General features: G+C 40.1%; 1 protein-coding gene across 5 annotated transcripts in view; it reads left to right on the top strand.

Moving 5' to 3' along the window:
• Dnajc13 (DnaJ heat shock protein family (Hsp40) member C13) overlaps window positions 1-20,540 on the top strand; it is a 118,038-nt gene that overhangs the window by 43,802 nt on the left and 53,696 nt on the right. For 3 of the 5 annotated variants that reach the window (XR_013052916.1, XM_016002167.3, XM_076576946.1), the window contains 10 exons: window positions 1,339-1,446; window positions 2,556-2,711; window positions 3,481-3,537; window positions 5,679-5,800; window positions 7,043-7,118; window positions 7,318-7,413; window positions 8,390-8,533; window positions 11,855-11,937; window positions 13,559-13,712; window positions 20,361-20,464. Coding sequence is in view for 4 of the 5 variants with exons in the window: in XM_016002167.3 (XP_015857653.1) it covers window positions 1,339-1,446; window positions 2,556-2,711; window positions 3,481-3,537; window positions 5,679-5,800; window positions 7,043-7,118; window positions 7,318-7,413; window positions 8,390-8,533; window positions 11,855-11,937; window positions 13,559-13,712; window positions 20,361-20,464 (1,100 nt within the window). In the remaining variant the exon portion in view is untranslated. Of the gene's footprint in view, window positions 1-1,338; window positions 1,447-2,555; window positions 2,712-3,480; window positions 3,538-5,678; window positions 5,801-7,042; window positions 7,119-7,317; window positions 7,414-8,389; window positions 8,534-11,319; window positions 11,335-11,854; window positions 11,938-13,558; window positions 13,713-20,360; window positions 20,465-20,540 lie in introns of all 5 variants that reach the window. The other 2 variants (XM_006983611.4, XM_076576945.1) reach the window with 1 other exon arrangement.

Genomic DNA, 20,540 nt, shown 5'->3' with positions numbered 1-20,540 from the left:
GACCCTATGTGAGGTGTGAAGTGGAGGCCATGGCACCACTGAGGAGCAGCATTTAGCAGTCTTTGGTAGTGAGGAAAAGGATTCTCAGTGTTTCTCAGATGCCACATTTGATCAGAATTTTAAAACTTGAGTAGGTATCTCTTAGTTCTGGGTAGGCTTTGCCTGGCATAGAAGATGGCATGTCCAAAGGCATGCATGAGAAGCAGCAGACACTACAGTTAATGATTTTAAGTGTGTGTGGAATGGGCAAAGGTGGGTAATTCAAACTTGAAGCTAGAGGTATCTGCAGAGACGATGGTCATTGAAAAGCCTTCTCTGTCAGAACAAAGAATGGGGTTTATACTCTTATAAGGATAACTGAAAGGTTTTTCAACAAGAGAGCAGTCACAAGACTAGGTTTGGCTTTCAGAAACCCACTCTGGTGGGACATGGAGGAGAGAAAAGTTAGAGGCTGGTAGACCTAATGGTCATGTGAAGAATGTGATGTTGAGCTCAGGTAGTGACATTGGCTGAAGAAGCAGCACCTGAAAGCTGAGTGATAAAGATCTGCCTCGGTGACAGCTGTGGGGTGCTGCCGACTTTGGGATGTGTCTCGGGTTTGTGCACTGCAGAGCTGGATGGGGATCTTAGTGATAGAGGACCAACATACATAACCACTGCATAACACCTTGGGTTTATTCCCCAAGTGAATTAAAGTTTATTGTCTTAACTATTCCAAATAATCCTCCTAAAGAATTAAACTAGTACGTAAAACAAAAATTAGTGTGAAACAGGCCGAGTTCTCATTGGTGTTGGAATTGGCTGTGTGCATGGCTGGCTGTGGTTAGTCCTGGCAGTCTCATTTATTTCACAGCTGAGTCACCCGCCTTACCTTTCCCAAGCCAATATAGGTCAGGGTCCGAAACCTGCTTCTGACCAGCGTGCAGGCACTCAGTCAAAGGACAGTCACCTTGAGAAAAAAAGATTTGCCACTTCACTAATGTTAGCACTTGCTTTTAAATTCTAAGTTTCATCATTTCAAATTTAAATTATAAAATTCCTGGGGTGGGGAATTGTTTCCTTTTGGTGAGAAGGCCTGTGACTGGGAAAGGACTTTGCTTGTGCAGTAATGTATAGAAAGAGCATGTTTGGTTACTTGTCAGGGGTTATCAGGTCTAATCAGGCACTAGAGAAACTCCGTCCTGCCTGCTTCTCATCATGTGTTTCCTTTCTGCCATGTGACTTAGAGGCTATAGTCTTTGCATTGCTTCCGTGTGGAGCAAATGCTGTCTGTAATTGCCTTTTCTGTGCCACCAACACGGGCCACTGCTTCTGACTCTCACTCTTTTTAATCCATAGCCCATGCATGATGACTATGACTTAAGACAAGAGCAGCTAAACAAAGCTTCTCTTCTCTCTTCAAAGAAGTTTCTGGAAAACTTGTTGGAGAAATTTAATTCCCATGTGGTAAGTTGTAATTAAACTTTTCTTCATGGGAAATGCCATACAGAGATGTTTTAGAAGTACAATATGAATTTGTTTTGTCACAAAGCTCATCCCTCAATGGTCACATTTCATCTTTGTCACCAGTGACAAAATACTCCTGCATTTTATTAGCTAATATAGCAATTGGAGATTGCTCATTTTTATTATTAGCTAATACAACAAACAGAGGATACCAACAATGCCTTCACACTTTTATAATGATATATCAGAATTTTTTCTTCCTTTAAAAAAATGTTATGAAATAAATTGTTCTAAAAATAAATCTTCTTTAACTGACTACCAGTCCCTCAGGCACTGGACATCTTAGAGGACAGAAATTCTGTGAACGCAAACACATTGCCATAGTTTTACAAGCATTGTTAGATTGCTTTTTTTTTTTAATTTTTTATTAATGTGTGTAGGTGTTTTGCATGCCTGTATATCTGTGCCACATGGGTGCAGTGCCTATGGAGGTCAGACGAGGTCATCAGATCCCCTGGGACTGGAGTTAAATGTAGTTGTGAGCCTAGCCGTCATGTGGGATGTGGGTGTTGGGGACTGAACCCAGGTTGCCCGGAAGCACAACAACGTTAACTGCTCGCCTTTATTCCCAGGACTCGGGAAGGTAGAGGCAGGTGGATCTCTGTCAGGACAAGGCCCTCCTGGTCTATAGAGCTTGTTCCAGGACAGCCAAGGCTATAGAGAGAAACCCTGTCTCGAGCCCCCTACCACACCCCACACCCCAAAAAAAGTTAACTGCTGAGCCAGTTCCCAGCCCTTTCTCTTTTTTTCTTCCTTTTCCCCACTCAGTTACAGATTAACTTTAGTTAGAATGCATACTTGAGAAATTTGGGTTATTCTCTTAAGGTTTGACTGAATTTGAATTGTTTCTTTTGAAGATGACAAACAAGGCATTTGCTATATTAGCTAATGAACAAGTACTTAAACGTCATAAAAATTTGAATCCGTTGAAAAATTGAAGTCATTGTGTCTGACACCCAGAATTCAGAGAAAGGAACCTGTCATTCATTGTTGTGTTGCAGCTGGAGCTCCCTGTGTCTGTTCCTAAGCAATGTGCTGCTTTCTTTCAGGATCATGGGACTGGTGCCCTAGTAATTAGTTCACTCTTGGACTTCCTTACCTTTGCCCTCTGTGCTCCATATAGTGAGACGACCGAAGGGCAGCAGTTTGATATGCTCTTAGAGATGGTAGCCTCCAATGGAAGAACCCTCTTTAAGCTCTTTCAGGTGAGCTTGTCTGATGACTGCACTTGACTGAATGACTGCATGAAGACTTGTTGCTTCCCCACCCTTGCAGTGCAGGATCAGTACTTCAGGGCCATGCCTGTGTTGTGTACCCGGCAAGCACTCTGCTACTGAGCTCTCCCCACAGCTGAATCAGAGTGTTAAACAGTGTGTGTGTGCTTCCATGTGACAGTACAGCCTGGACATGACTGTGTCAGAGATGATTAACCTGCAGCTTTCTTGGTGTTTCGCTCTCCTCATGCTATTGACTGCTGTTGTGTATACTTTTAGATGTAGTGAAAAGCTTCCCTTTTTTGAGGGGGGCGTAGGCTTAAAGTTCCCTTTCTTTACAAATGTCCAAATAATCTAATGAGTTTTAGCCATATTGTTTATAAGCACTGGAAAGCATTTATTATTTCATCTGATGCTGTAGTGTTTGTTGTATTTATACATGTGTGTTTGCACATATATTTGTGATTTTAGTATTGTTAGTGCTTGATGTTAATCATTCAAACTCAGGTAATTATAGTATATATTGTTAGTCAAGCAAGTGTTGCCTGTTTCCTGCCTACATAAACCAACTTGTTTAAAATTAGACTCTGATCTGACTTTGAGATGTATCTTTTTCTAATTGGTTTTCCTAGTGTGTTGCTTTCCCTAGGTTTATAGCTTATAACCTTGCACAAGTTGTGTGTGTTCCTTAGGTGTAACAGCTAAATGTGTCAGAATGAAATTCTTTTATTCACTGACGCTTTCCCCTTCATTTTTAAAGCATCCTTCCATGGCAATTGTAAAGGGAGCTGGATTGGTTATGAAGGCAATAATAGAGGTGAGAGAATAAGTTTGAAATCTTAAAGTTCCTGGAATGTTGGTTGATTCTTTTAATTGAAGTTGACAATATTGCCATTCGATCTTTGATGGGAAACTTTCAGTTCCCTGGATAAGACAAGTAGTTTTAGATCTTTATTCAGAATTTGAGCATGGAGCTCACACTGAAAATGTATTTATTCTGGCATCTCCAGATACTGTGCTCACACCTTGCTTATTTGCTGTGACATAAAGTCGGCACTCTTCCCTGTCCGTTTCATTGATGTTGGTGGGTGCATTGAGTTTGAGGTACTGAGACTGCAGGGATCTGCTGTGGAAGCGTCAATGGGAAAAGGATGTCACTGTGTGTGACAGTCACTGTGCGTGACAACAGAAGTCCCTCTCCTGCTGTTGCCAAGCTCTAGGCATCAGGACTCACTGTAGCCACCAGATGCTGCTTCTGTAGGCTCAGTGCTTTTGCCTCCTGCTCTTTAAAAGATAAAACCATGGGCTGAGGAGATGCCTGAGTAGTTAAGAGCACTGATTGCTCTTACAGAGAAGAGTCTGGTTCAGTTCCCACAGCAGTCTTTCATTTCAGTTCCTGGGGATCTGTTGCCCTCTTCTGGCTTCTGTGGGCAATGCATGCATGTGGTGCATGGATAAGAACAGGCAAAAACACCTATCTGCATAAAATTGAATCTTTAAATTTCTGAAAGGAAAAACCATAGTCACTAAATAGCAGCTGCATTCTGTAATGTTTATAGTGACATTGATCTAAATGGCTTTTGAATTCCTGTATTTTGTGTTATACTAGCAATTCGGATAAAATGTAAGATTCTGTTCACAAAACTTGGCTGTTGTGATGCATGAAAAGCAAAGAATTAGTTTGCCCTTAAGTAGTTGTATGCAAAGAAAAAAATGTTTTTTAAGGATGTAGATGTCAAACTGGTTAGAACATCAAAGTTTGCTTTTGTTTCTGTTGTGTGTGGTTAGTGTATATACACACTGCTGAAGTCTAATTTTCCCTCTCTAGCTGATAAGTTCTAAAAATGGATACCACATCCTTAACTTTTGCAGAGTTTATGGCGGCCAGGCACAGTTAGAACCCTGATGTCAGTCTTCTCTTGACACTGTTCTTCCAGCATTTTGCCATTCCTATAATGGAGGCAAGCATTCATTCTTTATAAACAAGGCCCTGACCTTGGGCTTCACAGACAGATATCACATTAAATTTATAGCCAGTGATTAGAGCTCGTGTTTCCAAAAGATAATTTGTACACAATCTTGGCAAATAAACAATACATAAACCTTGAAAAAATTGTGATATTCAGGAAAAAAAACACAAGTAACAAATAAAAATAACCTATTTTATCACTGAGAAATACATTAGCATTTTGTTGAACTTAACTTCAGATTGTATACTATTCAAAATGATGCATGTGGCCCAAGTATGTGGCACACACCTTTAATCCTAACACTCTAGAGACAGAAACATATGGATCTTTGAGTTGGGGGTTAATCTGGTGTACGTAGCAAGGTCTAAGTCACCAGGGCTGTGTACTGAGACCCTGCCTTTCAGACAAAACAAAACAAAATGATGTGCGTGCACATGATGCTGTGTTCCAGACATGCATTTGTCTTTTGTGTTATGTGCTTTACTTTCTTACTTACAAAAGTATCTTAAGTATCACATTGCTCTTTTTGAGCCAAAATTCTTTGATTATCTTCAGTATCTAGTAGTCCTGGTGTGTTATTGTTGCCTAAATGAGTCTGTATAAGTGAAGTAGAATTGGAACAATGAGTTGCCCCTACATCACACTGTCCTTTAATAACAAAAGTAAGCCTGACTTGAATATGTCTTTGATAGGAATTACTATTCTCCCTATGCCATTTGTCCCTGTTATTAGCTGATAAATACTCAAGAAATCACCCTACTTTTAGCATAATTCATAAGGTAAATTTAGCTGAAAACTAACGTTCATTCCAAAGAAATAACATTAGCTGTAGTCCCTGGTGTTTTGGGGGTGTAACTAGACATTGCTTTTATTTTATTTTATTGTGTACTGCCTGATTCTTTGTGTAAAGCTGCAGGTCTGGTTTTATAAAGCTGGAAGAGTTTGTTCTAGATAGCTTTTTAGGGACCATCTTTCCCTTTTTCCAAAGGAAGGTGACAAAGAGATTGCTACTAAGATGCAGGAGCTTGCCCTAAGCGAGGGCGCCTTACCCCGACACTTGCACACTGCGATGTTTACAATCAGTTCAGATCAGCGCATGCTCACAAACAGGTAAGTTGTTTAACCCCATAAATTAATTTTCGATTTAGATCACATTTCAACATTGTGTAAACAAAAGAGCATTAGGATCATACAGGTGTTCCATGTAGGTTTATGCTGGAATGACTATTGTCCCTCCCTGTTCATGGATAATTTGGGATAGGATTAGAGTGGGGAGGATCTGGTTCCTTTTTCCATTGTGTCAGAGTCTTGATTCACAGTCCTGGGACTGGAGCCTGGGGAAGGCTATCTAGAAGTTTGTGAATCCTCAGCATAGGCCCAGGCTGTTGCTTCCTGTGACTGTTTGCATCATGCAGCCCCACATGGGAAGCTTTCAGAGTTAATTTTTAAGGAAATTTGGTCAGTTAGGGACTCGACTTTACAAAGAAAGAAAAGAGAAAGGGAAGGATCTTAAACATATTTCCACCCTATTAGGCCTTTTCCAGATCTTTGGTTAGCCATCTTTCCTCCACTAGTCACTTACGTGAAAAGAAACATGAATTGCCTTATTTACTCCAGACTGCGTGAGTGCCACCATTTTAAATTATGGCTTCTGATATATATATGGCCCTCTCAACTACCCAGAGCATATCTGATTCTGAAATTACAGTTTTGACTTTAAATGTAGCATAAATTCCTCATGTGTGTTTTGTCAATATTTGTAATAACTTTATCAAATCAAATTAATTGGTGTGTGTGCATGCACATATATTTTTGCTTTCTTTAAATGGGTTAAGAATCCATGTCATATTCATAATATAAAAATTCAAGGCAGTCAGATGGCTTACTTGGAAAAGGCACTGGCCACCAAGCCTATTAAACTGAGTCAAGTCTCCCAGACCCATACAATGAAAGGTGAATACTGACTCCCAGAGATTGTCCTCTGAACTCTATAACATATACACTCACATGGGCGCGCTCTCTCGTGCTCTCTCTCTCTCTCTCTCTCTCTCTCTCTCTCTCTCTCTCTCTCTCTCTCTCAATAAATCAGTGTAATTAAAAAAAGAGTAGTGCTTTAAAACAAATTAGTGTAGCTATTAGTGAAGCCCTTTAATATGGAGAAAATTCCAAAATATTAGTATTTGAAATAGTGTCTTAAATTCTTCTACATTGTATATTAAATTGACAGTTTTTAACACTTGACTTATTTTCTGTAGCCATATTTCTTGTAATTATGAAATTTGTTCTTTAAAATTCCTTTCTGTTCTAGCATGGGTAAAGCAGAAACCTTTCTCAACGTCTGCTTTTTTTCAGACAGCTGAGCAGACACCTAGTGGGGCTCTGGACAGCTGATAACACAACCGCCACAAACCTGCTGAAACGCATTTTGGTGAGTCGTCTGAGAAAAAGAAGGCCGTTTTCTATGCCTATCAGACAGAACTGAATGATGTTATTTACACCCTAACTGAAAAGGCGTGCACTCTAGGACATCCACACAAGTTGCCCCAGTGGCCAAATGTAATGTTAGCATGTTTGGGTTTTGATGGCTGAATTTTGTTTTGAAAATGGATTTTGTATTTTGTTGTTAGCCCCCAGGCTTGTTGGCATACCTAGACAGCTCAGATCCAGTTCCAGAGAAGGATGCGGACCGCATGCATGTCAGAGACAATGTGAAAATAGCAATGGCAAGTACACCACCGTCCAGACTAGCTCTTAGGGGTAAAGTGCTTCGTACCCTCTTCTCTGGAAGACTAAAACCCAGAAAACAGGAGCTGCCTTAAGTACTGAAGGTTACGTCTCATAAAACCCACCTGTTTCAAGTTATATAGCGAATTAACTTTTAAAATGCCCACAGTTGTGTAACTATCACAGTCCAATTGTATGAATGATAATATGTCTTTCTCTAATCCAACTTAGTGATCATACATTCAAGAACGGTTTTCTTTAAAAATTTCAGGTGTATGGGGCTGGAGAGATGGCTCAGTGGTTAAGAGCACTGGTTGCTCTTCCAGGGGACCCGGGTTCAATCCCAGCACCTACATGGCAGCTCACAACTGTCTGTAACTCTAGTTCCAGGGGACCTGACACCTTCATACCAACGCACATAAAATAAATTAAAAAAAAAAAAATTTCAGGTGTATGTGGTATTTTATAAAGAATATAGAATTGATCACTCTGGCAAAAGAGATAAATACTGACTACAAGTTACTTGTAAATTTTCCTCTTTCAGTGGCTCTGTTAATTATTAATGTCTGAGCTTGATGTGGGGTCACACACCTTTAATTCCAGCACTTGGGAAGCAAAGGCAGGCAGATCTCTGGTCTACATAATGAGTTCCTAGCCATCCAGGGCTACATAGTGGGAACCTGTGTCAAAAAAATAAAAGAAAAGAATTGATGTACTGACCCTGAATTAATTGCATTAGTGTTTCTCATGTTGCTGTATAGTTTCTCACACCTTCTTTTCCATCATCAAACATGAGTGGAGAGGCTGAGGTTTCTTGTATAGGAAGTTTAATTTCTTACAGAAATTTTCACTTCTGTTTCTTCACTAAACTCTAATGTATAGTTTTCATTTTCTTACTTGAAATAGTATGACCCAACTGTATATAGTTTTAAGTATGAAAGTAGTTATGTAGTGAATGTCAATATTACATTACAGGATCAATATGGAAAATTTAATAAAGTTCCAGAGTGGCAAAGACTAGCTGGAAAAGCTGCCAAAGAAGTTGAAAAGTTTGCCAAAGAAAAAGTCGATCTTGTGTTGATGCACTGGAGGGATAGGATGGGCATTGCTCAAAAAGAGGTATGTGTGTATTCAGGAGAAAGGTGTTTATATGTACAGTTACAGAAAAGGGGGTTATGAGTTTGAAAGAGACCAAGGGGGTTGTGCGTGGGAAGGTTCAGAGGGAGGAAAAGGGAAAGGAGGATGATGTAATTTTTACTTTTAGAAAAGAGGTAAAAAGGGAATGTGTCTTAATTCAGATCCATTGCAGTCCACAGGTGTGGCATTCAGATATTTCTAACAGAATACTCAAAGCTTAAAAAAAAATGAATGTCACCTAATTCTGATTCATATTTTCCTCAGTTACTGTTTTGGGAACTAATGATTAAGATTTTAGTTAGATAATATAAAATTGCTCTCTTAAATTTGCTCCTACATATTCAAATTTTCATATTTTGCCTTGCACATATAAAAATATAGTATACTTGTTGGCTGGTTTTATTCAGAACTAAACACATTTTGGAGATACCATTTATGTTTTTTAATTAATGCATTGTATGTATTTAAATTTTGTGACACTATTCCTTGAGCCAAAGTCAGATGTGAAGTTTCGTTTCATTCTTTGGGCACATGCCACCTAAGTCCCTGCAGCTTGCACGCTTCCTGTCATGGGTGGTGCAGAGGGTAAGCATGAACAGAGTGCTCTTTGGGAGCTGGCTTACTCTCAGTTCTTCTGCTGACACCTAACAGTGTCTTTGTTTGGGGAGATTATTTCCTTATTCAAAGAAAATAATTTCAATTTCATTTTCAAATGGATTTCTAATGAATTGCCAGACTGCCTAAATATAAGGGAACAAACATGTTGTGTATGGACCTGAAATTTGGATCAGTCTTGAGTTATTTAGAAGCTGAGCATAGTCGGTTAGTACTAATTTGTCTGCATGAAGACTGCAGTGTGAAGAAACACTGACAGGCTGTCGGGCTTCTAGGGATGGAGCACACCGAGGTTCGAGGTTGTGCTTGCTGACTAGTGTCTGAGCTGAACCCCACCACCTACTCAAGCTGCAGTCTTTTCAGAAATGCACTTCCCCTCTTTTCTAAAAGCAGAATAGCATTACTTCCTGTCTCTTCCTTACAGAGTTGCTTTGATGTACAAACTAGATAATTAAAGCACTGTGTAGATACCTGTTCATGACAGTTCTGCTCTTTGAGCATTTGAGCAGTGGAAATACATGTATGTATGATTTAAATACTTTTCAGTTTTTGAAAATTACAAGTTCCTGGCTCTAGCTAATTAAGCCTGTTTCTAAAGTAACAATTATTTCAACTTTATGAATACAATTACCATGTCATCATATTGCCAAGTTTTTAGTATCTGATTTCATATATAACTTTTATACAGCATAAGCTTGAACATATAGCTGCTTAGCTACCAAAGGGATATCTGTTACAACAATGATTTAGAGGAGAAAGAATGCATTTTAAATACCAAAACTATCTTACTGATTTGTTGCCATTATTTGCATTGGGTAGTTAAAATTTTGAGCCCATGATTGAAAATATTTGAGTCAGGAAGATGAACTGATTTTTATTACTTGGTCTGCATACTGTTTTTAACACTAATTTATGAAGGAAACAGTGGTTAAGTTTTATGGCTGTCACATGCATAGAAATAAACAACATTAAAACGATGGAGTGGTCTTGTGCCTTTGTTAATCTGACTGCCTAATCCTGAAGAGAAGTACATCCCTTATGATGGGACGTTTATAGGGCCAGTTTCAACTGCCACGATGCTGTGTGTGAGATTAGCAGCAGCCTTGGTTAGTGTTGACTAATTGATTTGGGTTTTTTTGTTGTTGTTTTGGTATGTTTTTGTTTTTTCAGTTTAAGGATTTTCTTTTTTTAGCTAGTAATGATATTAAGCTTATCCTAATTTTGTATACACATTTTATGAGAAATTTATTATTTTTATTGGTATAAAATTTATATTTTTATCATGCTAAACTGCTGTCCATTTATATGAAAGGGTGAGAATTTAACAAAGGTGCTCTTTTGTTGTTGCTTTAGGTTGCGTTTTGATTTTTAAACTGGGCCTTACTAGAACTTAGCTTTTAGCTCTCCAGCCTCCAGCTCAGCCTCCTGAGAGTCTGAACTACAGGCAGGCACCACCATGTCCACTAGAAATGCTTCTGATTTCCAGTGGGAAGTTTTAAGTAAAGAATTGGTTAGCTGTAAACACCAAAGTTTGAATTATTTATACCTATTCAGTTCAGTTTGTGTTAGTTTTTATGATGGTGTATGGAATTAAAATTTATAGTAAGCAGTTCCATACATAACTAGTAAGTTGTATTTCAAACAGAATTTTTTTTTCAAATTTAATCTTCATTTTATTTTTAATCATTCTATGCCTATTTTCTAAGTTTATCTGAATTGCCACAGTAATGAAGTGTAGACTTTAGGTTTTTAATTGACACCACTCCATGCTTTATGCTTGTTACATAGAGGATTAGGGTTTTCATGTCTAAAATATGTATGGTTCCAATTAGAGCAGGTACCCCCAAGGCTATGATAACCTTCAAGGATTGTTTGAGATCATCTCCACCTTCCAATTGCAAATCTTATCTACATACCTATCTCGGGAACAGGGTCCAGAGGTTTATGGGAGATCTGAGGTCTCTAGCTGCTGAAAACTTGAGTTACAGGTTTCAGGAAACAGGTGGCTCTCCCATTGTAAAGTGAAGATGATTTATACTGGTGACCTTCTTGTGGAATTCGTATTGTAGATACAGCTTATCAGATTTAGATTTCATATTGTCCTTTTTATATTTTTCATCTTACTTTTTTTTCCTTTTTACAATTAAATTCAGGACAAAAACCATATGGTGAGTTAAGCCCTTTACATGTGTAAAGTGCTGAACTGGCGTGTGGCATTGTCTTGACATGCTTTAGTGTTTCCGTCTTACTTTACATTGCCTGGATGTAATGCTAATTTCTTCCCCATGGGCTGCTTCAGTGTGTGCTCGCCCCTCTTGACTTTGGGAGTGGTGTAATATAATATTTTTACATTTGTTATGTTTTTCATGAATTTTTATTGACTGCATGTAAATGTTGGAAGCAAGTCAGTTTTTGACTTGTAAACTTTACTAGTGATATTGTAAACATAGCTTTGGTGTTGATACAGCAATTTTCAGTTACATAGTCGATATTGAGCATCTCTGAGAACCAGTGCTAGCAGATGATTTGGAATGGTTAATGTTCTGGACTGTTTCACTCAGTTAGCTTCTGTCAGCTTGACGTCATGGTTCCTCAGTTCTCAGGCAATGTCCTGCTGCCTGGTTGACGGGTCTATTCAGTGGCCGTGGAGAGTGCTGTGTAGCTGTACTTCTTTGTTTTATTTTCCAGAACATCAATCAAAAGCCAGTAGTTCTTCGGAAGAGAAGACAAAGAATAAAAATAGAAGCGAATTGGGATCTCTTCTATTACAGGTAAATTGAGGCCTCTCTTCCAACGTGGAGGAATTGGGGTACAGTGCCTTATGCTGCAGATGTAGTTCCCAAGAATGTAGCTGTTAAGACTGGTTCCATTAGACATGCTCTTATAAAATTAAGGCTAAGTCAGCCATCCGAGGAGTTTAAGTTATTTTAAGAATTTTATTAAGGCTTAGAGTTGACTACATAGGACACCTCCTGTGGTTTAGAATTAGCTGCATACCTACCTTCAGCCATGTTAGCAATGGAGTCTTCACAGAGGTAGATGATAAAAGCCCAAGAAGATTGGTAAGAAATGAATGTCCATCCTAGTGGCCTTGTGGACTTTACAGCCTTCCAAACATTGATCCAGTCCCCTCTGATGGACACACATTAGAGGAGTACATTCAGGTAGATAGCCGCATGGTTTGTGGAAGTTTCTTTAGGGTAACTCAGAGTGCTCAGTCTGGAAGACGACGTGTTGATTTTATCTTGACTCATTAAGGAAAGTATTTGGTTTGAAAACATCCCACACTGCTTACATCGCATACCACTTCAAGCATAGGATATCTTCAAGTATATGCTTTGGATTTCTTCCTCAGGAATCCTCACTTGTGTTGTTTCCTGAAGCTATCCTTGAAACTCTGAAGTGGCACTTGCTAAAGGGGCTGCTGACTAAGAAATAGCAGATGTAAAATCCATCCACCCCTAGCTGAGGTTTTGTCCACTTTTGTTGTAATTTTTCCAACAGTCCTACGGAGGCTCGTTGGGTCATCAGTGAGGGCAAAACAGGTTGCTCTGAAGTCGGTATCTGACGAGATTATTTTCTAACTTGAATTTTTTATTAGCTACGAATAACTGAAGCTGAAATAGCCATTTCAAAACTTCATGCAAATTTATCTAATAGTATAAACTTACAAAATAAAAGAATTGAATAGTGAATGCCTATGTGTTTATTAGAAGGTTCTACCATTGACATTTTACTCTGCTTGCTTGTAGCAGGAATCTCAAAGAGTCTTATTAATAAAATCAAACCTGAGGCCAGTTATTGGGGTGAATGCTGGAAAATCAGAGAAGCAGAACAAGCCACAGCTAACCTCACCTGGCCAACTTCTCAGCTGATCTTGTTTCCTCATACTGGAAGCCTCTGTGTCCTCTTATCTGAATGGCTCTCAGCTGAACTGTGCTGCTTAAAACCTAAATGCTTAACCACGCCAAATGCTTCTAGTTCCTGGTCCTCATGCCTTATATATCTTTCTGCCTTCTATCATCATTCCCTGGGATTAAAGGCATGTGTCACCATGTCTGGCTGTTTCCAATGTGGCCTTGAACTCACAGAGATCTACAGGGATTTCTGCCTCTAGAGTGCTAGGATTAAAGGTGTGAGTGCCACCATTTTCTAGCCTCTGTATCCAGTGGCTGTTCTGTCTCTGACCCCCAGATAAGTTTATTAGGGTGCACAATGTTTTGGGGAACACAATACCACCATACTTGCTTAACACTGAGTTTTTTTAATTTATTCTTGGTGAAGTTTAATAATCTTGTGATTTCCTTGCTTATTATAAGATGCAGTGAGAGCTGTTGGTAGATCTTGAAAGGTGCTTGTTTCTTACTATTTCCTGATTGTTTATGTGTTTAGGTTTAGTCAAGACCACGCTAGATCAAACCTCATTTGGAATTTTAAAACACGAGAAGAGCTGAAGGATGCTCTTGAGTCTGAAATGAGAACGTTCAACATCGATAGAGAGCTCGGCAGTGCCAGTGTGATCTCCTGGAACCACCATGAGTTTGAGGTACAGCTTTGTTTTCAGAGCGTAGTAACCTCAAAAAAGAAAAGCTTGTGCTATCTTTGAAGATTTAAAAATACTTATAGAACTGCATCCTTATCTTTCCCCGTGTAATATAACAGATAATAGTGGGAAATTCTAATCTTTGTTTGATATAAAAATAAAAAATGAATTTTGATAAGTAACTCAACATTACACCTGAGAATCATGCATGAGTTTTAATAATAATTTTGGCTTATGCATTCAAATCTGATCTTTGCATATTGTCATCCCCTCCCCATTTTGGGGACTTTAGATTTGTTCTTTATTGAAATGTAGATTTTTAAATTATGATTTTATTCTGATTACAACTATATTTTGCTACTTTGTTAAAGTAATTGATGTGAAGAGTAAAGAAACAAGCAAAATGTACATGGTTGATAATTTGATGTTTGAGTCTTTAAGTATATGAGTATGATGTATGTGATATATGCAGTGATGTGCTGCATAATGCTGTTTTGCTTATTCATGGAAGATAATATTGGCCAGTGGCATTATAACCATCTTATTTGGTATTAAGCATGCTTTGGGCTGTTTGCAAAAAAGCAGGATAATCCAGCAGTATGCCTCTCAGAGTATATCCCCATTGCTAAGTGATGTGTGATTGTATATCATTGAAACCAATGTAACAGATTCATTGACCATGTGCATAATCCTGCTGGCTTTGATCTTTAACCCAACATCTATATCATTTAAATGTACTCAATCCCTCCTTGAAAAAAAATTTCCATACTTTGGTTTAAGGCACCTGTAGTCTCCTGGGTTTCCTCAACTACCCACTCCTTTTCAGTCTTCTCTACTCCTCTCTCCTCATCTCCATGACCACAAGGTGGCCTTGTGTCTTAGTTAGGGTTTCTATTGCTAAACATGACCAAACACCATGACCAAAAAGCAAGTTGGGGAGGAAAGAGTAATTTGGCTTAATACTTCCACATCATAGTCCACCATAGAAGGAAGCCAGAACAGGAACTCAAACAAGACTGGAACCTGGAGGCAGGAGCTGGTGGCAGAGGCCATGGAGGGGTGCTGTTTACTGGCTTGCTCCTCATGGCTTGCGCAGCCTGCTTTTTTAATAGAACCCAAGACCACCAGCCCAGCAGTGGTACCACCCACAATGGGCTGAGTCCTCCCCGATCAGTCACTAATTAAGAAAATGCCCTATAGACTTGCCTACAGCCCAGTCTTATGGAGACATTTTCTTACTTGAGGATTCCCTCCTCTCAGATGACTTCAGCTTATATCAGGTTGACATAAAACTAGCCAGCACACCCGGGAATAAGTTCTCGGGCCTCTTTTTACTTATATTCGTTGCCTTGATGATCTTATCATCTTAAGGTTTTGATTTTTTTTTTCCATTTGCAGAAAGTTGGTCAGTTTTTGTCTCCTGCTTAGGCTTTCTTTCCTAGACAGTGTACATGTGTCCATCCTCAAATTGGGTGTATTAGTAGTCTCTCTTCAGAGTTGTGCTCTTGTCCTTCCTACTTCTCTAGTAGTCTTTTTGATCTTTGATAACAGGTACTCCTTATCTTCTCGTCAGAGGCATTGAAATCATCTTATATACCACAAGTCGGTTTTACAAGCGAATCCTGTCGCATGACCTTCAGAAATTATCTAGAACTCCCCTTCTTTGGGGCTGTATCACTACCACTGCTTTCAGCCTTACCTCCCTGAACTCTGTTACCAACACAGTGACAAGGTCATCTGATTCATAAGCAGGCAGAGTCCTGGAGGTAGAGCTCAGTGCTGAAGTGCATGCCTGGCATGTGTGTGGCCCTAGGTTCAATTCCCAGCATTGCAATAAAACACAGAAGTGGGTGGATTATATAACTGCTCAGTCCTTGGTTTGCCTGTGGCTTGTCACTTCATATACTGTTAGATTGGGTTCTTGAAATGACTCACAAAGCAGGGCCTGTGTACCCCTCAAAATGTTTTCACTTAGACCATATCTCATACTTCTCCCCAGCTCTGACTCTTGTTCTGTTTACACTGACCTCCTTTCTGTTTGATGTTAGCTTCTGCCTAACAGAAATCTTTCTCCTGGATAGCCTCATAATTTGTTTTCTCATCTCCTTCAGGTTTTTTCTTCAGTGTCATCATCTGATGGCCCTTTCCTATCTATGCTGTTAAAGCATAGTCCCCTTTGTACTTACACCCATGTTCCTATGCATTCCCTTTCCTATCCACTTTCCTGCTTCACTCCATAGCACTTACTATCACCCCAGAATTATATACATGTATTTCAATTTTTCATAAATCTAGGATAGAGTTTTATTTGTTCTTTCGGAACTTCATACAATATATTTGGATCCTATATCTTACACTCCTCCCAGATGTGCTCCCACATCCCCCTCTCAACTTCATATCCTCTCTAAGTCCAGTTAGTGCTGCCCATGCATGCATGGGTGTGGGGCCATCCATTGGAATGTGATCAGCCTACCAGGGGCTGCACTCTGAGGGAAGCTGCTTTTGCCTCTCCTGGAGCCATCAACTGTCAATAGCAGTTCAGGTAGGGGTAAGGGCTCAGGTGTCCCTTCCCGATCCATGCTGTAAGGTGACTGACTGGCTTGGCATTGTGCAGGCAGCCACAGCTGTGGTATATTCATGAGGCAGTGGTCCCGTCAGGTCTAGAAGACACTGTTTTGTTCTGGTCCTCCTCGACCACTGGCTCTCACAATCTTTCTGCTTCCTCTTGCTCAATGTTGCATGAGCCTTAGGAGGAAAGAGTATAATATAGATGTCCCATTTAGTTCTGAGAACTCCATAGACACTTGTTCTGTGCTTTTGACTAATTCTAAGTCTCTATTAGCTACCCTCCACTGCATAACATTCTCTCTGATGAGGACTGGGAGCTGTACTAACCTGTGGATACAGATAGGTGTTTAAATTTATTCGACTTTTAAATTTTTATGTGTTTATGTGTGTGCTGACCTGAATTTATGTGCACCATGTACATGCAGGTACCTGCAGAGACTAGAAGAAATTGTGAGATCCCCTGAAACTGGAGTTAAGGTGAAAACTGCCTGATGTGGGTGTTGGGAACTGAACCTAGGTCTTCTACAAGAACAGTGTATGTTCTTAACCCTTGAGCCACCTCTCCAGTCCCCAAAATTATATATTTAGAAGGCAGTTTGGTGCCGTGTCCATTCAGCAAAATAATCGTAATGGGCTCTCTCTTGGGGCCTGTGAGCTGCCCAGCCTCGGATTCTTGGCTAACTCCACAATGCCAGGCATAGACTTCCTCCCGTGGAGCAGCCTTAAATCTAAGTAGAACATTGTGCCTAAAATAGTGCCGCCACAAGGTGGATGCTCAGTAATAGAAATTGAATAAATTGAATGCTCAGAATCAAAAGGGAAGTGGATATAAAATAGCAATGTACATTTTTGTAAAGCAGTTATTTTAGGCTTTGAATAGAGAATTTTGATAATGTGATTTGTCAGGGAATTAAATTTACAGTTGTCTATAACTTTTTCCTTGTGATAAGCAGCCTAAATTGTGAGGGTCCTAATGTTCTTACAGAGCCTGGTCCTGAGGTTTTCCTTCACACATCACTTCCATTTGACAGTCAGAGAAGGACTCTGAGGTATTAAGATGTGCTTGCCATGTTGATATCATGTCTTGGTAGTTAGACCAGACATGAGGGATGAACTGAAGCAGCCTTTGTAAGCTGGGCAGTCTGTGCTGCTGGAAAACCCAAACTGATGGAGCAGAGCTGTGCATAAGGTGTCAATGTTTATCTGAAATAGTCACAGTATAGTAACAATGGAGACTTGGCTCCCTGGCTGAGTGCCTGCCATGCAAGCATGAGCAAAGATTCCCAGCACCTAATACTGCTGTCCCCAACTGTACCTCCAGTCCTAAGGGATTTGTTGCCCTCTTCTGGCCTACACAGGCACTGCACACATGTGCACAGACACACATGCCAGCAAAATACTCATACACATAAAATTCAAAATAAGGGGGCTGGGGCAGTGCGAGCATGGCAGCGCGTGTCTGTAACTCCATTGTTGGGTGGGGCCAGGTGGAGACAGACAGAACCCACAGCCCTCTGGACAGCCAGTCTAGACAAGACAGCAAATTCTTAAGATGGAGAGCTATAGGGGGTGTGGAGGACCAGCCCCCACATTTTTTTTACCCTAGGAACTCTTGAGGAATGAGAGATAAGAGACTTAGTTAGAAATCGAGAAGAAGAGAAGCAAGAGAAAACACGGGATAGACTCGGGTAGGCCTGGATCCTTATCCACTGGCCCAGAACTTTATTCCAAAGGTCTATTTATAACAATACCAAGGGGTGGAGCAAAAGACCTCCCCCTTGCTTGTTAGACCCTTACAAACACCTGGTACCCAGGCCCGTGGTCCAATCAACCTCCCATGCAGTCCTGCTGGGTACAGCCACTAGGAAACCAAGTGGGCTCTAACAGGTCCCTCTTCTTTATATTTTAAAAGAAAATACTCTTGATGCAACCACATCAAACTTAAAGACAAATAGGTTAACATAATTCTAATATAAATATTGCTATGCATCATTATAATTTTCTCAATCTCACATCTTAAAGCAAACTCTTAATATTTCTTGCTAACAAAGGATAAACTTCTGATGTATACCTCTTAAACTTAAATACTTTCTTAACTTCACCAAACCATGGTGCATCAATATCAATAGGTTAACATAATAATATCTACAAGCCTACTCTCAACCTGCAAACCTACTCTCAACCTGTAATTTAGAACTATACAAAACATAACATTAATTCACTCAAGAAACACGAAAATATTTTTTAAATTAAATATACTGAGGAATATTAACACTCCCCCTTTTCTTTAAAAACAGAACAAAACTTCTCTATTTAACCAGTTCCATTTTTACATAAACAGTTCTATAAGTAGTTCATAAGTCATCCCTGTTGATACTCTATATGCATAAGCAAATTTAAACTGTCCCATTGTAATGAAATCATTATTGTCCATTCTACTTTTTAAGTTCAAAAGTTCAAAAAGTTTTGGTACCACTCCTCAAAGTTCCTTTGAGTGCTCGTAGACAGGGCCTGGCTTGTCAGCTGCCCTTACGTCTGTATATAGCTCTCTCTGTATAAGTCTCTCTGAAACCCCCGCTTCCAGCTACCGCTGTGCTTTGCAGTCTGTAGCCCTCCATAACCAGTCCCAGACCAGGCTAGAGAGCTTCACCTCATAGCCACACAGGCTCCTTGAGCTGCCATGAGCTAAAACTGTGGCCTTCCCACAGCAACCCCGGCTCTGGGAGGAAAACCCTTTACCTGCACTGCTGACAGTCCAAGTGCTCAGCAAGCCGTCCAAGGGATCCTCCATACGCTGTCCTGCTGCATGGCTGTCTCACTGCTGGGAGCTCGGGCTGCAGTCTCAGCAGTTCCCACAGAGCCTCAGGCTGTTCAGCCTGGAGTACTGTTCTCACCTCCACAGCTTCGTGCTTTCCAGCGCGTCTCAGCTGCTTGTCCGGCACTGACACTTTTCCTCCAGCCCTGGAAGCAGTCTGGTTTCTGCCATGTCCTGTTCACCGCTGCTCTGCTCGATGTTGACTTTTTCTAAGGTGACACAAACCGCTGGGCTTTCTCCGCCATTTGTCTTTCTCACGGTATAGCATCTCACAGGATGCAGAACCTTGCTGTTTACCTTTCCCGCAGCGCGACATCTCTGCAGGGTTTTCCAAACTGCTGTTTGTCGTTAGCCTCTCTCATGGCTTAGCTTGTTCATTTTTCACTATGGCTTTCTTTCCATAGAAAGCTTGTAGAGCCGCGTGCATCTGCCACCTGCACGACGTTGATGCCTTGAGGGTCTCAGCTTCCGAGACCCCCTGGCTGCTCTTTTCTGAAGCTGGCAGTCTCTGGAGCTGTTTCTTGTTGTTGGTGGCTTTCTGGAACTGCCACCCACGTCCACAGTCCACCATGGACATTGCTCTCTGAGTAGGAAAAACATACTCTAAATTATTGTTTTCTACCATGTCCTTAAGCTTAAGGCCTATATATTCTAAACCTACATTTCTCTGACTCACTTTATGCTAAATATATGACCTATTTAAACCAATATTCTGTAAGTAAATTTTTTTGTCTACACTACCTTACACTTCTAAGTTTTACTTGCATTATATTGCTGTACTCTACCTTCCTCATTTTTTATAGATAGAAAAGAGAGAGGAGAGAGGGAGAAAGAGAGAGAGAGATCTATAGAGACAATTCTAACGCTGCAGCCTTGTGGCATTTCACTGCCTTCTCTATACACCCAAGAGTAAAATACCGTTGCCTAGTGGGCTCCAACAAGAGGGTACACCCAGTGATGACCTCTAGCCTTCACACATGTGTGCACATATACACACACAAATAGTGTATTACCTGGTATTTTAAGGAATGATAAACTCAGCCAGGTGTGGTGACGAATACCTTTGATCCCACACATGGGAGGCAGAGGTAGGTAGATCTCTCTGAATTTGAGGCTAGCCTGGTCTTCAGAGTGAGTTCCAGGACATCCAGAGAAACCTTGTTTCAAAAAACAACAACAACAACAAAAAGGAAAATGAAATGTTAAACTCTAAATAGGAAAAAAAAAATCTATTGTAAACTCAATGATGTTTATATTTGTTAATAAAGGTTAAGTATGAGTGCCTGGCAGAGGAAATCAAAATAGGAGATTATTACTTGAGATTGCTGTTGGAGGAGGATGAGAATGAAGAAAGCGGATCAATAAAGAGATCGTGAGTCTCTCTTTAATGTCGCTTTAGATTTGTTGTTGCTATTTGTTTCTTGGTTATTTCTACTGAACCTCTTTTT

This window comes from Peromyscus maniculatus, chromosome 7 (genome assembly GCF_049852395.1).
Source record: "Peromyscus maniculatus bairdii isolate BWxNUB_F1_BW_parent chromosome 7, HU_Pman_BW_mat_3.1, whole genome shotgun sequence".
NCBI classification, from domain to species: Eukaryota; Metazoa; Chordata; class Mammalia; order Rodentia; family Cricetidae; genus Peromyscus; species Peromyscus maniculatus.
This window is presented reverse-complemented; position numbering and strand designations above follow the sequence as displayed.